Below are 19295 nucleotides of genomic sequence, written 5' to 3'. Positions count from 1 at the left end.
ATTATTATTATTATTATTTACAACAAGATTGGTACACAGCAAACAAGTTCACTCTGCAGGCTATTGTATTGGATCACACGTCAGACACTTCCAAAGCGTCTAGGACTATGTGATGTATTATTATTATGTATTATGTATGTGATATATTATTATTATAGTCATTACTATTTGATGCACAACAAGATTAGTTCACAGAAAACAAGATCACTATGCTGGTTTTTGGATTGGATCACACGTCGAACACTTCCCAAATGTCTAGGACTATGTGATGTATTTTCGGATGATGCGTGCAGATCCCAGTAGGGTGGCCTTTTGCAGTTGGCACATACATAATACATAATAATAATACATCACATAGTCCTAGACACTTCGGAAGTGTCTGACGTTGTGATCCAATACAATAGCCCGCATAGTGATCTTGTTTGCTGTGTACCAATCTTGTTGTGCATCAAATAATAATAATAATAAGAAGAAGAAGAAGAAGAAGAAGAAGAAAAATAATAAAAATAATAAGAAAAAGGTTTGGATCATTGATGTCGCCATCCCAGGTGACAGTCGCATTGATGAAAAACAACAGGAAAAACTCAGCCGCTATCAGGACCTCAAGATTGAACTTCAAAGACTCTGGCAGAAACCAGTGCAGGTGGTCCCGGTGGTGATGGGCACACTGGGTGCCGTGCCCAAAGATCTCAGCCGGCATTTGGAAACAATAGACATTGACAAAATTACGATCTGCCAACTGCAAAAGGCCACCCTACTGGGATCTGCGCGCATCATCCGAAAATACATCACACAGTCCTAGACACTTGAGAAGTGTTCGACTTGTGATTTTGTGATACGAAATCCAGCATATCTATCTTGTTTGCTGTGTCATAATAAAATAGTAATAATAATACCCTGCATGGAGTTTTCTCTGCAAGATTTGTTCCCAGTTTGCCTGTTCTTTCCTCTAAGGCTAAGACAGTGTGACTTGCCTGAGATCAGTCCATAGGCTTCCATAGCTCAGTGGAGGATTCTACCACTCCTCTTGATGCTCTTCCAGCAGGCACCACAATCTCTCTGCTAGGCCAGTAATAAAGCTGAATGGTGAAATGCTAGAAAATATGGACCCTTTCCGCTGCCTTGGCAGCCACCTCTCCACAAAAAGCCAACACTGATGCTGAAATGCAACACCATCTGAGCTCTGCGAGTGTAGCATTTTCTCAAATGAAGCAGAGAGTGTCTGAGTATTGGAACATCTGTAAGGATACCAAGATTTTTGTTTATAAAGCTATTGCCCTCCCAACTCTTGTTATTCACCTGCAAAATGTGGACCATCTACAAATGTCACTCTCAATTTCTGGAAAGATTCCATCAGCATTGCCTCTGAAAAATCCTGCAAATCTCTTGGGAAGAAGACAGTGTTCTAGAAGAAGCAAAGACAATCAGCATCAAAGCGATGATCCTCCATCATCAACCCCACTGGATTGCCCATGTTGTCAGAATGTCCAATCACTATCTCCCAAAGCAATTACTTTATTCTCAACTTAAGGATGGAAAACAGAATGTTGGCAGACAGGAAAAGAGATTTAAAGATGGGATTAAAGCCAACCTTAAAAACTGTGGCACAGACACCGAGAACTGGGAAGCCCTGGCCCTCAAGTGTTCTCACTGGAGGTCAGCTGTGACCAACAATGCTGTGGAATTTGAAGAGGCACGAATGGAGGGTGAAAGGGAGAAACGCATCAAGAGGAAGGTACATCAAGCCAACCCTGACTGGGACTGCCTTCCACCTGGAAACCAATACCCTCACTATGGAAGAACATGTTGGTCAAGAATAGGTCTACACAATCATCTATGGACCCACTGCCAAGACCCTATGCTTGGAAGGTACTCATACTTGGCCACGAATGATAGTGGATGATGATGATGATGATGATGATGATGATGGTGATATCGGGCAATCAAATCCCATTAGCTTTGCAGAATAGCTGCTGCAAGGGAATGGAAATGGCTGAAGATGGCTTGCTGACATTGATCAAACAGAGCTCACTGAGGTTGGGGTGATGCAGCAGCTTTAAAAGCCATTGCAGTCTAGGCTGCATTAAGAGGAGTCTAGTGTCTAGATTTTTTTTTCCGTGTCAGGAGCAACCAGAGTTGCTTCTGGAGTGAGAGAATTGGCTGTCTGCAAGGACGTTGCCCAGTGGACACCCGGATGTTTTGATGTTTTTACCATCCTTGTGGGAGGCTTCTCTCATGTCCCCCCATGGAGCTGGAGCTGATAGAGGGAGCTCATCCGCGCTCTCCCCGGGTGGGATTCGAACCTGGCAGCCTTCAGGTCAGCCACCCAACCTTCAAGTCATGAGGCTTTTATCCCCTAGGCCACCGGAGGCTCCTAGTGTCTAGATCAAGGGAAGTGATAGTGCCACTCTCTTCTACTTTGGTTAGACCTAACCTGGAATCACTCTCTGTCCATTTCTGGGCACCACCATTCAGGAAAGATACTGACAAGCTGTTGAGAGAAGGTTGACCAAAATGATCCAAGATCTGGAAACTATGAATCCTAATAAGGAGCAGCTTAGGGATCTGGGTGGGTTTGTTTAGCTTGTAGAAGAGAACATTGAGAAGAGTAATAATAATAATAATAATAATAATAATAATAATAATAATAATAATAATTATTATTATTATTATTATTATTTTATTTATATCTCGCCTCCATCTCCCCCGAAGGGGACTTGGGGCGGCTTACAGCAAAATCAAAATACAAGCAATAATAAAATATAAAACATCAAAGGACAAAAACAAAAACCAATAATAAAATATACACAATAGGTGAAAAAAACACAACACAGAATTAAAACATCAAATTAAAAACAATGAGGTTGCAATAGTGGATAAGCAAGGTGCACATTATGATATACATGTTTAAACATTTGAAAGAATGTCACATTGAGCAGAGGGCAAGCTGAGTTTTTTTTCTGCCCTAGAGATTGGGGCACAATGGTGCAATGGATTCAAATTGCAGGAAATGAGATTCCATATAAAAATTAGGAAGAAATTTCTTATGGTAACAACAATTTGTCAGTAGAATATGCTGCTTTGGAGTGTGGTGGAGTCATTTTCTTTGGAGCTTTATAAGCAGATGTTGTTGGGGGTGCTTTGACTGCGTTTTCTTGCAGAAGGGGGTTAGATTGGATAACCCTTGGGATTTCTTCCAACTCTATGTGATTTGAACCCTGTTTTCCTGGTATTTTAATTCATCAGGTCACACCGGCTGTGTGCAGTTCTGGGCACCACAATTTCAGAAGGATAATGACCATTCAAGAAGGATATTCCCAGGGACTGCAGTAGTTACTTAACCTGGCAGCTGGCAAACAAGCAATATTGCCAAAGGCGTAGCAGAGCTGTTCCTTGTTTCTGCCACATCACTGTCTTCCTATGTTGGTTTGCCACGTAAACCCTTTCCTTGAGAAGGCGCCAGTCCTTCCCGAGACCAGGGAGGTGGATTGTTATCAAACCAAACTTGTAGGGCTGGCCTTGGGGTGGGTCATTTTGCAGGAGGAAAAGAGTAAACCTTGAAGGTATTTCCTTCTTTGCTCCAAAGAGCCCAGGAGCAGTGGCTCTAGCAGGGCGATTACTGTTCGTGCTAAAACTTTTCTTTCTTTTTGTACATTTTAGCTTGTGCTGCTTTCATGGAATGTGACAAGCGACATCAGCCAACGGTTTTGCAGGCAATGCATTTAAAGAAAGCAGCTCTGGAAAGGGAGGGCGGGGGCGTTAGTTATGGCTCATTAGGGGAGAACTTCATGAAATCTGCCGGTTTTCTTTTTGATATTTTTCATAGTTATATAAACCATTTTGAGCCCTATTTAAGAGAGGAAAGAGCATGTTAATAATAATAATAATAATAATAATAATAATAATAATAATAATAAAGATGATGGTGATTATAATAATAATAGTTTATTTATCATTTAAGAGAGAAAACTGAAAAATTATATTAATTATAACACTGGTAATACCAATAATAATAAAATATATTTATGTATAATTTGAGAGAGGAAAGTGGGGTAATCATATTAATTATAACACTGGTAATAATAATAGTAATAATAAAATGATCTGTCAACTGCAAAAGGCCACCTTACTGGGATCTGCACACATCATCCGAAAATACATCACACAGTCCTAAACACTTGGGAAGTGTTCGACTTGTGATTTTGTAATACGAAATCCAGCATATATCTCTTGTTTTCTGTGTCATACTATGTCTTTGTGTCAATAAAATAATATTTATAATTTGAGAGAGTAAAGTGGGGTAATAATATTAATAATATTGGCAATAATAGCAATAATAATTTATATATTTAATTTAAGAAAGTAAAATGGGGTAATAATAAGGTAAAGGTTTTTCCCTGACATTAAGTCTAGTCGTGTCTGACTCTGGGGGTTGATGCTCATCTCCATTTTTAAGCCGAAGAGCTGGCACTGTGCATAGACATCTCTAAGGTCATGTGGCTAGCATGACTGCATGGAGTGCCGTTATCTTCCTGCTGGAGCGGTACCTATTGATCTACTCACATTTGCGTGTTTTTGAACTGCTAAGTTGGCAGAAGCTGGAGCTAACAGCGGGTGCTCACTCTGCTCTCCGGATTCAAAACTATAACCATTCGGCTTCGAATGACTGCTTGGCCATGACATGCAGCAAGTAGGTTTGGGCAAGTCACATTCTCATGGCCTCAGAAATGATTTCCAACTGCATTAGTTCTACAGTGTGGGAGCACCCTTATATGGCTACAGTAGAGTCTCACTTATCCAACACTCGCTTATCCAACGTTCTGGATTATCTAATGCATTTTTGTAGTCAATGTTTTCAATACATCATGATATTTTGGTGCTAAATTCGTAAATACAGTAATGACTACATAGCATTACTGCGAATTGAACTACTTTTCTGTCAAATTTGTTGTATAACATGATGTTTTGGTGCTTAATTTGTAAAATCATAACCTAATTTGATGTTTACTAGCCTTTTCCTTAATCCCTCCTTATTATCCAACATATTCGCTTATCCAACATTCTGCCGGTCCGTTTATGTTGGATAAGTGAGACTCTACTGTATTTGTTTTGCCTTGTTTTGCTATGGTCCTCTGCATCGTCAGCTAATAAGCCAACAGCACCCTCTAGAGGCCACCTATGAGCACTGCGGCCTTAAACTCTGCTTATTACAGTATGTTCTCCATATCCACAAGATCCATGTTCATGGATTCAATCAACCACAGCTTGAAAATGTTTAGAGAAAAAAAAACCCAAAAAGCAAAGCTCGATTTTGGTGCACATCAAACATTATACTGATATTTTGGCATCACACTCCTTTAGCCTTGCGTCATTTTGCAGATCCTCAGGCTCTCTCTGGCACTTTAGTTGTTTCCCATTTGATGTAATGGATGCTTGTATAAAATGGGACTTGAGCATCCACAGATTTTGCTATCCATGGGGTTGGGGTTCTTGGAAACAAACCCCCATTGATACAATATGTTCACTGTCTACCTTAAAGGGATCAAAATAATCTGTGGTCGTTCTTTTTGTTACCTTAATGTTCAACTGCAAACCTGCCTTTGTACTTTCTTCCTTGACTTCTGCTATAGTGTCATCTGCATATCTTAAATGGTTGGTGTTTCTTCTTCCAATTCTCATACCTTCTTCCTCGGTGTCTAACCCCATTTTATGCATGACTAGTTTAAATACTGGGGCCGTGGTGGCGCAACAGGTTAAACTGCTAAGCTGCTGAACTTGCTGACCGGAAGGTTGGTGGTTTGAATCCGCAGGATGGGGTGAGCTCCTGCTGTTAGCCCCAGCTTCTACCAACCTGGCATGCAAATGTGAATAGATCAATAGGTACCGCTTCTGCGGGAAGGTAATGGCGCTCCATGCAGTCATGCCAGCCACATGACCTTAGAGGTGTCTACGGACAACGCCGGCCCTTTGGCTTAGAAATGGAGATGAGCACCAGCCCACAGAGTCAAACTCAACTAGACTAAATGTCGAGGGGAAACCTTTACCTTTAGTTTATATACCTGGTGTTTCCTGGTTCTGCATTTTCTTTGTGGCTCTTTCTTTCCCTCCTCCATTTCCCTCATATACCTTCTTTCTTTCTTTCTTCCCTTGCTTTCCCTCATAATCTTCCTCCAGCATCTTTCCTTCTTTTCTCTTCCCTTTCTTTCTCTCATAGCTTCCCCCTTTCCTTCTCTATCCCTTGTGTGTGTGATCAGAGTGAACTGCAAGTCTTAGATCAAAGAGTCAGTTGCAGTTCAGACAGGATGTTTGGGACTCTGATGCTAGCTTCTTAGCAATCGAAGAAAAGTCAATTTCTCTTGGGAATTAACCTTCAACAGAGGATGGGGAGGTTTCCCACAATATCAGATTAGGCCTCTGCACTGAGGGAGTGAAGGATAGATTAATTAGTCGTTCAGAAAGACTCTGTAAGAAATCCTTGAGATCTAGATATCAAAGATATGACCTCATGGCTTCTTGGTTGGGCCTGAGCTTAAATTAAGTGATGTTTACTTGGGATCTCCAGAGCAGACAATGTTGCCATAGATCCAAGTTCCCGTTTTAGCTCTCAAGCTCATGATTAAAGTTTCCTGTGTTTGCCTATGTTCCTGTAAGAATTTTGTCTTGGAAATGTTCATGTTTTTATGCCTATGATCTTGACTTCTTGGATTCCATGTACAGTAGTCTCGCTTATCCAACCTTTGCTTATCCAACGTTCTGGATTATCCAACGTAGTCTGCCTCCTGCCCGGATCCACAGCTGTTTCTCTAGGCAGCAAGGACTGGAACCATTTATGGATTTTACTTCTGACAATGTTGTCACTAAGTTCATTTTATGCAATTCTATCTTTATTTGTAGTCAATTTGTTAGTAGCCAATGTTTTTGTAGTCAATGTTTTCAATATATTGTAATGTTTTTGTGCTAAATTCATAATACAGTAATTATTACATAATGCTACCGTGTATTGAACTGCTTTTTCTGTTGATTTGAAGTAAAACATGATGTTTTGGTGCTTAATTTGGAAAATCATAATGCAATTTGATGTTTAATAGGCTTTTCCTTAATCCCTCATTATCCAACATTTTCGTTTATTCAACATTCTGCCGGCCTGTTCATTTTGAGTGAGACTCTACTGTACCTTGCTATTTTGAACTACTGAACTTTGTATATATGAACTACTATTTTATAGCACCCTTTCTACTGCTTTTTGGGAAAAAGCTCTTTTTTCCCTTTTTTACATGCTTTTATAAATAAACTGCTATAGTTAGAAACTACTGGACTCTGTTGTGGTGCTGAATGAAAAGGTGTTCCCAAGGCTCTAGTGTAACAATTCTGGGCTCAAAGGTGGTAGTTTTTAAAGTTCAAAACCCTCAATTAGTTTAAGTTGGATAATGGAGGGCATGTGTGGTGTAGTGTCTCAGAGACTCCCGAGTCGTGACCCCGTCGCCATTACGGAGCAGACCAAAGAAGAGATGGGGGTTTCTGCCATTTCCGCTTGATTCCGTTCCTTTCCAGATGTCCCCTGTTGACAGTTCTAGCCCATAGTTCATAAAAAAGGGCCTTGGCTCTCAGCCCGGTTCTCCAGAGAATGTTAGTTTTGACCGCAGATTGTTTTGGGAGGCTTCGCGCGCGGAAAAGCAGATTTCGAGAAGGAGCGCTCGTTTAGTGGAGAAAGCAAGCGTTAATTAAGCTGATTCCTTTGAGAGTTTTCAGGGAGGACTGCATCTGGCAAAGTTGTTGACTTTGGTCATTTTCCCTTGGGAAAGAGTTCAGACACCTGGCTGAGGAGGAAAGCAAAGTCCCATAAAAGTTCTGGGCACCAAATAGATTTTGCGGTGTTCAATGTGTCAGTTGAGGAATTCACATCGACTCTAGTTCTGCAGCGCACTACTCTCGAGTAGACCACCATTGCGTCTCGTCTCCCTGTCAAGCCTGGACAGTGATTCAGCTTTACCATGACTAACTTTGCCTTGCCTTGCATCCTAGCCTTGGATTCGAGCCCTGGAACTCTTGACAGATCCTGCCTTAATCCCCACTCAAACAGCCTAAAGGTTTGAGTGTGTTTCGGTCATTGGATTTTAAACTTTGAACTCTAATACTGGACATCTACTTTCATATTACTGGACTATATTTGACCTTTCCTGAAAGGTCTATTGCTGGACTATATACTCTGCTTATTTTTAGTTGTCTCCTTTATTTCCTTAATAAAGATATTAGATTGTTTATTGGCTGATTCCCAGTGCTCACGCTGCCCTGAGGTGTCACATGTGCCAAGTTTGGTCCAGATCCATCAAGCCATGTAGGAGCACTTGTGGTACAAATCAACAAACATACATATATAATTTTGGCTTTTATAAAGGACAAAGATGTATTCAGCATACAAATTAACCATATCTAACCCAAGAATACAGAATGTAAAGATAGGATATGTTCTTCAGAAGAACCTCTGTTCTGAAGTATCTTCCAGATGTCCCTTTTAAAAGTGATATCAAGTGAATTATCTCGGGTTCTTCTCTTGTTTAAACACACAACAGACGAGACACACTCCGTTTGGGAACAAATCGCTTTATTCTTATATAAATACAGGGATACTTCACGTGGCAGGGAAGGCAGCCACATTTCAAGCCATCAAACAGACACATTTCTTCATCTTTTGCCTCAAAAGGAGGCAGTGTAACCTGTTTTATAAAACTGTGCCTGGCCTAGGAAAAGAGGCAGAAATTTCAGAAGGGAGGTTTGGAGAAAAACACTGAGCCAGTTCTTATCGAACAAAGCCATGCCTAGAACTAGCAGAGATGAAAACAACAAAACATCCTATCATAGGGTATAGTGTTTCAAACCATAAATATGTAAACATTGCTGGTTTCAAGGGGCAAAGGGAACGTTCCAGTCCTATGAATCGAGAGTCCAAGGCAGCCTACAAAGTTCAAGGGGACTTACTTTCAAGTAAAGGTGAAAACAAATCAAACATTTAAAAAACACAATATATTGTCGCTTGCAGGGTGAGCCCACCTTCAGACCTGAAAGAAGAAACCTATGTACCAACAGCTCTCTTGCTCCTCACTCAAATTTCACAAAGTCCACCTACTTTTCAAATTTCAAAGCAATGCAAAATGTTCATGTGTTTCCTCCTGCTGTTTTTAAAATATGGTCAGCATTCAACATTTACAGGTTGGACTTTTGCAGATTTGATTCAAACCTAATCCCGTACTGCACCGGAATATAGGAGACAGGAAATGGATAGGCTTCGTTTATCCTTCCTTTAAATGTGCAAAAGTCAACTCAAGAAATACAATCAGGAGGAAAAGCAGAAACATGGATCATTTGAGTATGCAATTTATAGCGGAGTTTCATGGGATACAAATAAAATATGCGTAACAAAGGAGAATGACAATTATACCAACTGCACCAAAATCCCACAATGATTACACTAGATTTCAGCAAGGGCAGTTATGAAGTCTGTGCTTCTCGAAAGCAGGCCGTGCAAAATATCAATCAGATACTATAAGCTTTTCAATTGAAGGAGAAACATTATTTCTGTATGTTGTCGAAGGCTTTCATGGCCAGAATCACTGGGTTGCTGTGAGTTTTCTGGGCTCTATGGCCATGTCCCAGAAGCATTCTCTCCTGACATTTTGCCCACATCTATGGCAGGCATCTTCAGAGGTTGTGAGGTCTGTTAGAAACTAGGCAAGTGCAGTTTATATATCTGTGGAATAATGTCCAGGGTGGGAGAAAGAACTCTTCCTTGTCTTCCTGAGGCAAGTGTGAATGTTGCAAATGGCCAGTTTGATTAGCACTGAATGGCCCAGGCAGGAAGCAGCCAGGCTTTGAAGCTGAAAGCCCATTAACTGCTAATCAAGGTGGCCAATAGAAACATTCACACTTGCGTCAAACAAACAAAAGTTCTTTCTCCCACTCTGGACATTATTCCAGATATATAAACCTCACTTGCCTAGTTTCCAACAGACCTCACAACCTCTGAGGATGCCTGTCATAGATGTGGGTGAAACGTCAGGAGAGAATGCTTCTGGAACATGTCCTTACAGCCTGGAACACTCACAGCAACCCAATTATTTCCGTATCTCCTTTCCACTGTCCCCTGTGCAATGCTATGATCGTACCTTCTACTGAATAGGTAAAGCAAGTCAAAATGACTTTACCTTTTTGATCCTAAGCTTTAAAAGCCTACTACGTAATATATTCTATCATCAAAAAGGAATTGAACCAAGCAAACTTAATTGATAGTTAGGGTGTTAAAAAGCCAGCATTAGCAAAGGTTGGATTTACACTGCCATATAATGCAGTTTGAGCTGCATTTTATGACCAATGTGAACCCATATAATGCAGTTTAATGCAGTTCAAACCGCATTATATGACAGTGTAGTTCCACTCAAAGAGATGCAAATATCCAATATCCTTTGAACTATAGGCAAACATGATGGGAAGCAGCAAATAAAGACAAAAGCTCCCCCAAACCTACTCCAGATTTCGTTATGTTACCAAGCAGTAATTTTTTCAACATAAATGACAACAATGGAAAAATAAAAATGTAGTTTTTGTACTGTAGTTAAAGAAGCATGTAGTCTGCATTAAAGTTTTGCCTGAAGGCCACTGTATTGTAATAGTCTTAGCACTGGACCAGAAAATTTTAAGCCAGAGGATGCATCTACATTGTAGAACTAACGTACTTTGACACCACTTTAACTGCCATGGTTCAATGCTATGAAATCCTGAGGATTGTAGTTTAGTGAGACTCAAGTGGTCTTTGCCAAAGAAGGCTAAAGACCCTGTAAAACTACAACTCTTATGTTGCCATAGCATTGAGCCAAAACAATTGTGTCAAGCTGCATTATGACAAAACTGTTTATTAAAAAAATCCTGAAGTGAACAGAGGAAGAAACAAATGGCTAACAAAGTCTTTACTTTCTGAAATTTTGAAAATTAAAACACATACATGAAGATGGTATCCTAGGTGACTCTAAATATGAAACAAATCCAAATGAATTGCTTCCTATGGTTTATGACCATACACCTTATGAGGGGAACATTGTACCCTGTTGATGGTAAAGCCTATGCTCTGCAAATAACCGAACTGTAAACAACAGCAATCACAATAAATCCTTCACAAGCTCCTGTATTCAGTTATTAGACTTCTAGTATTTGGCATCCTCATGGGGATGGTGGCAAAGCTTAGATATAAGAACCAATGTGGTATAGTGGTCTGAGCATTGGATTATAACTCTGAAGACTAAGGTTTGATTCCCTGCTCAGCTATGAAAAACCATTGGATGATCTTGGGCAAATCACATAATCTTAGTCCTAGAAAACTGTGATAGGTTCACCTCAATGTTGCCATGTTGGAAACCACTTGAAGGAAACAACAACAAGTTCCAAAGAAGAGGGCATCGTGCTCTGGCAATGATTCTTGTTTCATACTCTCTGACGTACTCTGTTTTCAGACAGGTCTTTGGCATTATTGTTGCATGGGACTGGTTATTTTCATTTTAATGATGCATTTGCAATTTGTTGTTCAGTGCATTTTGTTCTTTGTTTTTATCACTGTCAGCCACCTTGAGTACCGTTAGTGGGCAGAAAGGCCCTGGCATTAAATAAAGAAATACATAAATACAGGTTATGCAGATGTCACAGTAGCAAAACATAAAGTAAAGAGCACCCCCCATTAATCCATGCAAATATGTAGGCCACATATGCAAATGAATGTAGATCCACATAATGATGGAGTTGAATATTGGCTATAAATGCAGCTTTGGCTACTATAGCCATAGAGCAGCTGTTCTCAACCTGTGGGTCTCCAGGTGTTTTGGCCTTCCAGAAATCCCAGCCCATTTACCAGCTGTTAGGATTTCTGGAAGTTGAAGGCCAAAACATCTGGGGACCCACAGGTTGAGAACCACTGCTATAGAGAATCCAGCTTCCACCTAAATCTGATCAAAACATTAGGGGAAAGTAACTTGGGAAACAGGTGACCAAGATACAAACTATATCACATCAACTGATGAGATACAAATCTAGGGACTTTATGGCTCTATCTACACTGACCATTAAATGCAGTTTCAAACCAGCATTGAAGAAAGTGGTTTCACTATGTAGATGATTACTTAAGAAATTATGAAACCCGGGTAGCGATTACACAAACTGCAGAGCACTGCTGTGCATTGTTTCCTTTTGTGCGTTTTGGGGGGCAGTTTGTTGTCTGGCTGCCACAGTTTGAAGCTAGCCTTGAACTGCATTAAGCCACCAGTGTAGATTGGACCTATCATAGCAGACTGTTTGCTTAAACAATGCAATTGTGATGAGACAACAGAAACAAAATTGCAATATGTAACACAATTTTTGTTCCTGGGTTATAAATGTGATTTGCTAATTGGTTCTATCATAAAAACATAGGAAAAGTTTATTAAACTGCAAAAACTTTGTTTTTGAGGGGCATCCAGCAGCACATTTTGCTATAGTTTTTCAATGAGTATCTCCTATAGTCTCAACCAATTCAACATAGTTTGTGGCAGCCACAAAAACAAAGTTTCTGGAGTATAACAACTACTTTCAAAGTAAGTACCACACCATTAAACAGGAATAACACTTTCAAACTATGTTTCAAATGTTGTTACATAGTGTTATTGGAGCACCATGACACAATTGGGAGATACTGAGATACAAACTCATTGTTCTGCATAGCCTCATTTCCTCTCCAGTGCATACTGTTTTTCTATTTTTCTTAATTATCCAGATATTTTACCACAAGTGTGTAGCTGCACAATTGTAGCATTCCTGCTTTGCGATAAAAGGACTGCAATGGAAGGAGATTATCACACAGGGAAGAACAACAGAACAATGGTGATACTGGATTCATTGGTGGGGTTTCCCATCAATGAAAAGAGATGACCCAATAGCAAATCAAATGCAACGTGACTACAGGACAACCACAGCATTGTACCCTGCCATAATTACGCTTTAGCAGCCTGGTGTGGTAAAGTCCTAAGTAAACCAAGACATCATTCCAAGTAAACCATCACACTTCTGAATGCTCTCCTATTTAAAAACTTCCCCTACAGAATCAGAAGTGGTACAGTCAGGAAATTTGCATCATCCTATACCACCCTATCTTAACCTCTGGATGTGTCTGAATACAACAAGTGGACAACTGTTGGGGATCAAACTGTTCCTGTACTCCATCTCCTGAATTTCTTTCACTCCCAAATATCCTTTAAGAGGAATGGGGGCAATTTCACCACATTTCTGGCTCTTAAATCCAAGGTCATTCCATGCCAAGTGGTCTAAACCTTCTCACCATCATGTCTCCAATTTTGTTCAAATTTTAGCTATAGTGCCAGTTATGTGTTAAACCGAGTCTCCCAAAATTTGAGGTCTCATTGCTGATCTAGACCCCTCTTATCTGAAGGGTATTCAGTCAGTGTGCACATGACATTTTTGGGGTCTAATAAAATTGAAAATAAATGTATAAGAATGGCTAGTAAATTGAAATAACATTATGGATGCAAAATTATGTCAAACAAGTTGACTCAAAGTGTGCATCAAAACGTGTCGCGACAAATTTTGACCAATATTCAGACTGCAACAATTTCCACGCAAACAAAGATACGGACTTATCTGTCAATCCTGAGTTGGAATACATTTGGGAGCAACAACAACAAAAATCCAAGTAATGCTATGTGGACAGTTGGGATTGTCAAAGATTGCAAACTGACCCTAAGGAAAACAAAAAATCAGGTCAAAGTATGTTACGTTTTGTGCATTTATGCATTATGCTTTATGCATCCTCATGGTCTTGCTAGTTACTGCATGGCTATCGGGCATGGCCCCTATGGTGATGGGAATGCTGGTTTCGATATGATATATAACATACTTTGACCTAAGTAAATGGATATTTAATGGTTGCATCGCAAAACAAAAACCTATCAGTCTTGTAGAACAAAATTTTCTCTTTCAGGCATTTTGTTCAATGTTGTGCACATGCTGACTGACTATCCTTCAGATAAGGGCTTCTAGGTCAGCAACTATTGCAGTTGGAGACCTCAAATTTTGGGGAACTTGGTTGAACACCTGACTGGTGTTACAGCTAAAATCTGAACAAAATTGGAGAACATGATGGTGGGAACTTTTTAAATTGTAGACCACTTGGCATGGAATGACCCTCCAGGAGATGCTTGCTTTTCTCCATGGGAAGTGATCCAAACACTAACTATTCAAAACACGCACATACAGATGACAAAATTGCCAAAATGAAATGTGATTTGGGACTGCAAGCAGGGCCACCTTCCCCATTTCTAGACTATAAGTACCATCATTCCCAACCCAGCAAGGCCATGCAGTCCAACTCATCTAGAGAGGACATGGGCAAACTTTGGCTCTCCAGGCCAAAGTTTGCCCAAAGTTTTCCCCCTCAGCTGCTTAAGCGGCGGAGGGGGAAAAGGAAAGGGCCTGAGGCTGTTAGGAATGGTGGGAGTTGGAGTCCAAAACACCTGGAGGGCCAAAGTTTGCCCATGCCTGATCTAGAGGATACTGGATTGGGTTGAACGTATTCATTTAAGAAGTCCCATCAAACTCAGCTTGCAGTGCATCCTTGATTTCTACTTCCATACCCCCAACAGAGAGACTAAAGGTAAACCTGAGTCCTATTCCTGTTGTACCTTTGTAAAAAAAAAATTAAGGAATTAATACTGTAACAGTGATGCGCTGAGGTTTTCCCTCCAAGAGATAGTATGAGTACCTTAGTGGAAGGCTACTCCAATGTAATCACCCCATGATTGCTAGTGTGAGGCATTTAAAGTACACATTATTCTTGAAAAAATGTAAGTTAGAGCAGATTATGAATTTCCTATGTCTAACCTGTTTTTCTGCTGCCAGCCTGAGATTCTAAAAGTGTGCTTCTATGAAGGAAGAAATGTACAGATATACATATTGCCTGTAGAATCAATTCAATAACCCAGCCATTAACAAACGCTGAGGTTCCTTTCAATTGACGTTACGAAAAAAGATGTTAAAAGTTACTGTAACTTGGGACACTGAACCATGGGTGCATCTACATTGTAGAATCAATGCAACCGGACACCACTTTAACTTCCAAGGTTCAATGCTATGCAATCATGGGAGTTGTAGTTTTGGTGAGGCACCAGCCCTCCTTGGCTGGAGGCTAAAGCCCTTGTAAAGCTACAACTCCTATGATATGTTTTAGAAGGCTTTCATGGCCAAAATCATTGGGTTGTTGTGCAATTTCCAGGCTGTATAGCCATGTTCCAGAAGCATTCTCTCCTGATGATTCAACCACATCTATGGTAGGCATCCTCCAAGGTTGTGAGGTATATTGGAAAACTAAGCCAGGGAGGTTTATTAATAAAGGTGATTAATTACAACATTCACACTTGCCTCCAATAGACAAAGAGTTCTTTCTCCCACCCTGGACTTTCTACAGATATATAAACCTCCCTTGCTCAAAGGTAAAGGTTTGTGCTCATCTCCATTTCTAAGCCGAAGAGCCAGTGTTGTCCGTAGACATCTCCAAGGTCATGTGGCTGGCATGACGGCACAGAGCACCGTAACCTTCCTGCTGAAGCTGTACCTATTGATCTACTCACAGTTGCATGTTTTCGAACTACTAGGTTGGCAGAAGCTGGGGCTAACAGCAGATGCTCACTCCGCTTCCCGAATTTGAACCTGAAACCTTTCGCTCCTCAAGTTCAGCAGCTTTAACATGTTGCACCACCATCGGCTCCCTTGCTTAGTTTTCCAATATACCTCACAACCTCTAAGGATGCCTGCCACAGATGTGGGCGAAACGTCAGGAGAGAATGCTCCTAGAACATGGCTATACAGCCCGGAAAATGCACAACAACCCAACTCCTATGATAATTTTGTGGTAACAGTTTCCCCCGATTTTGAAAATGCCACAGAACCGGAGTTTGAGGTAAAAAAGGATACAAGCCAGCTCATGTTTCCTGGTGAAATGTCCAGACAAGGATTCAAATAATAACAAAAAATAGACTTAACTCTACAAACTAAGCAAAACAATAAGAGGGCTGAATGTAAGCTTTCTCCAGAGTAATTTTTGCTAGCATTTCAGAGATCTTCCTCTTTAGAACAAGGTCGGGTTGTGCCAGTTACCACCAATGTCTGAATATACAACTTGTAACTGATCTCTCATTTCCAATTTTGGGGCAAAGTAATTCAAAGCTGTAAGTTGCCAGTTTGTACACAGCGTCAATGTCTGCCCAGAGTTTGGAACTGAGAAATATATGATCCCTGATTGCTTTTTATTACAACTAAATGTAACTAATTTCTCGTTTTCGGTTTCTTTGCCAGACTTTGCCTCTACCTCATCCCACACCTTGCCTCAGTTATTTGATACCGTATTGCTCTTTTCTTGTATAGCTCTGGACCCAACAAAAGACGCGAGGCCCCATTCTTCCAGTTCACTTCCATCCAAACCTGATAATTCCCAACCCCCCCCCCCCAAATCCCAGCTGCTGGCATCTACCAAAAATTCCTGCAGAAAAAAAGGTTTCTTCCACTATGAAAGAAAACATCAGTCATTCTAGAAAAAGCTACACGTAACTGAGTTTCTGCCCGGAGGGAGGAGAGTTGCCAAGACGAAGGAAAGGAGCACATCTCAGTTGAAGACTCGCTCACTTCTTGTCTGCTTTCGTCCTCGGCTACGTCAGCCATTTGGCAATGCAGGCCTCGTACACCGTGCGGTTGGAGTGCCAGTCCGTGTGCGAAATCCCCGGCACCACGTACAAAGCAATGTCGCCACGAGCATCCAGGGTCTTCAAACCAAAGGTGTCCAGTTGGTAGACCTGAGAGAGAAACAGAGACAGTGGTGAAAATTTGTTCATATCTCTTATTATAATGGATGTCTCCTTCTTTGGAGGCCTTTAAGCAGAAGCTGGATGGCCCTCTGTCGGGGCTGCTTTGAACACGATTTCCTGCTTCACGTCAGGGGGTTGGACTGGATGGCCCTAGAAGTCTCTTCCAACTCTATGATTCTATGTTGCCTCAGAACATGATGGAGTCTTTTTCTCTGGAGGTTTTAAAGTAGAGGCTGGATGGCCATCTGCCAGGAGTCCTCTGATTGTATTTCCCTGCATGGCAAAATACGGTTGGACTAGATGACCCTTATGATCTCTTCCAACTCTTTGATTCCATTTGAGTGCCAGAAAGGTTGACTCCTATAGCAGTGCTCGGCGTTCCTTAATATATAAGGAGTATCCCTTATTTGAGGATTGGAAAAATCTCCTTTTTGTATAGATTGTGTCGCGACCCAGGTTGCAAAGGCACCAATAACCAAACACAGAGGCCAGAATCTAACTAATATCTTTATTGAAGGAATATATAAGGTTAGTAAAAGCAAATGTAAAAGATAGTCCAGAAGCAGACCTTTCAGGAAAGGTCAAAATTAGTCCAAAGAAATAATGTCCAATATGAAATATTAAGGTCCAAAGTTGTAATCCAATAACCGAAACACTCACTTTGCCAAGCAAAGTGAGGGGAGATGACAAGGTCCTTTAGTCCATAAACTTGAGCAAGGCTAGGAAATAACTTGATACTTGAAACAAGGCTTAAAACGTGGAACAAGGTAACTAAGATCAAGAACAAGGTCCGTGGAATAACTTGGTAAAATCCGTGGAACAAGGCAAGGATTGGTCCTGGGAAACAAGGCAAAGTCCGTAGATAAACAAAGGCTGGGAAGCAAGGCGAAGGCTGGATAGCAAGGCAAGGCTTGAGCAGGAGCGAGGCTTGAATCGGAGCGCGCTGTCCAGACACAACTCGCTCCGTAGGCTGACGAATTGACTCCGCGAAGTTACTACGCGGGTAAAACCCCTAAATAGAGTCTAACTTTCCCGCCGAAGCAGTTCTCTGGGAATCAGAACCGAAAGCTAAAGTCTGAGACCAGATGTGAGACTCCCCAAAGATTCTCACGAGAAGCAGTCTTAATTGGCCACATTCTTAGCTGCAATCCTCGCACTCCTGCGCGAAGCTGATTCCAAACTTCTCTGTTGTTTACAAAACTCCCGGCGCAAGAACACGGGAGAAGTAGGCTCTGGGGTTGTTTGACATACTTCTGGGAGACAACTTTCTTGCAGGTGCAAGGTTCCCAGATCTGCCTGGGAAAGATCTGGCTGAGAGGAATCCAGTTCTGACTGGGAAGGTAAAAAACCCAAGTTTTCCTCCTCATCAGGAATTACAATGTCCTGAGCAGGACTACAAGGCCCATGAGTCATCACACTATCCCCCTCCTCAAGGCCCCTCCCAAACTGGGGCCCTCTCCCCGAGGCGCGAGGTCGCGGCTTGGCGGGATAGGTCTGATGAAAGCGGCGGGTTAGATCAGGAGCATGGACTGTGGAGGCGTCTTCCCAAGAGCGTTCCTCAGGGCCAAAACCCACCCAGTCAATGAGATATTGTAGGCGGCGGCGATGAAAGCGAGAATCCAAAATGTCCTCAACCTCGAACTCCTCCTCCCCATTCATCAAAACAGGAGGGGGGGCCGGTTGGTCTGTATCAGGACGCACACCATCCGCCGGAAGGAGCAGGGAACGGTGAAACACTGGGTGAATGCGCATTGAACGCGGAAGTTGGAGTTTGAAAGTCACGGGGTTTAATTGCGCCACCACTGGATAGGGGCCAATGAAACGGGCATCTAACTTCCGGCAAGGGCGGTGGGAGGGCAGAAAGCGAGTGGACAGAAAAACCCGTTCTCCTACCTTGATTTCAGGGCCCGGCTGGCGGTGTTTGTCAGCGTGGCGTTTATAGTCCTCCTTGGCTTGGTCCAGTTGCTGGAGCAAAAGTTGTTGCACCGCTGTGAGTTCCTGCAGCCAATCCTCTGCTGCGGGAACTTCTGAAGTTTCAATGACAGGGGGAAAGAAACGTGGATGGAAGCCGTAGTTTGCAAAGAACGGCGTTTCTTTTGTAGAAGCTTGAACTCCATTGTTGTAGGCAAACTCTGACAGTGGTAACAGAGAAGCCCAATTGTCCTGTTGGTAATTTACATAGCAGCGAAGATACTGCTCTAAAGTGGCATTGGTGCGCTCCGTTTGCCCATCTGTTTGGGGATGATGAGCTGAAGATAAGCGAGAGTCTATGCCCAATAGTTTTTGTAGTGCCTTCCAAAAACGAGAGGTGAATTGAGATCCACGGTCTGTGACTAAACTCTTGGGCAATCCATGTAGTCTGAAAACATGTTGAAGGAATAGATCCGCAGTCTCTTTGGCCGTGGGGAGGCC

The 19295-nt window shown here is 41.7% G+C and overlaps 1 protein-coding gene across 3 annotated transcripts in view; it reads right to left on the bottom strand.

The window, feature by feature from the left end:
* Positions 1 to 8585: 8585 nt before the first annotated feature.
* ppt2 (palmitoyl-protein thioesterase 2) overlaps positions 8586 to 19295 on the bottom strand; it is a 73017-nt gene continuing 62307 nt past the window's right edge. For all 3 annotated transcript variants that reach the window (XM_008105699.3, XM_008105698.3, XM_016991841.2), the window contains exon 9: positions 8586 to 16871. In XM_008105699.3, the coding sequence (XP_008103906.1) occupies positions 16728 to 16871 (144 nt within the window). In that variant the 3' untranslated portion in view covers positions 8586 to 16727. The remainder of the gene's footprint in view (positions 16872 to 19295) is intronic.

This window comes from Anolis carolinensis, chromosome 2 (assembly GCF_035594765.1).
Source record: "Anolis carolinensis isolate JA03-04 chromosome 2, rAnoCar3.1.pri, whole genome shotgun sequence".
Classification (NCBI taxonomy): Eukaryota; Metazoa; Chordata; class Lepidosauria; order Squamata; family Dactyloidae; genus Anolis; species Anolis carolinensis.
Note: the sequence above shows the minus strand (reverse complement) of the source record. Positions and strands in the feature narration are given on the sequence as shown.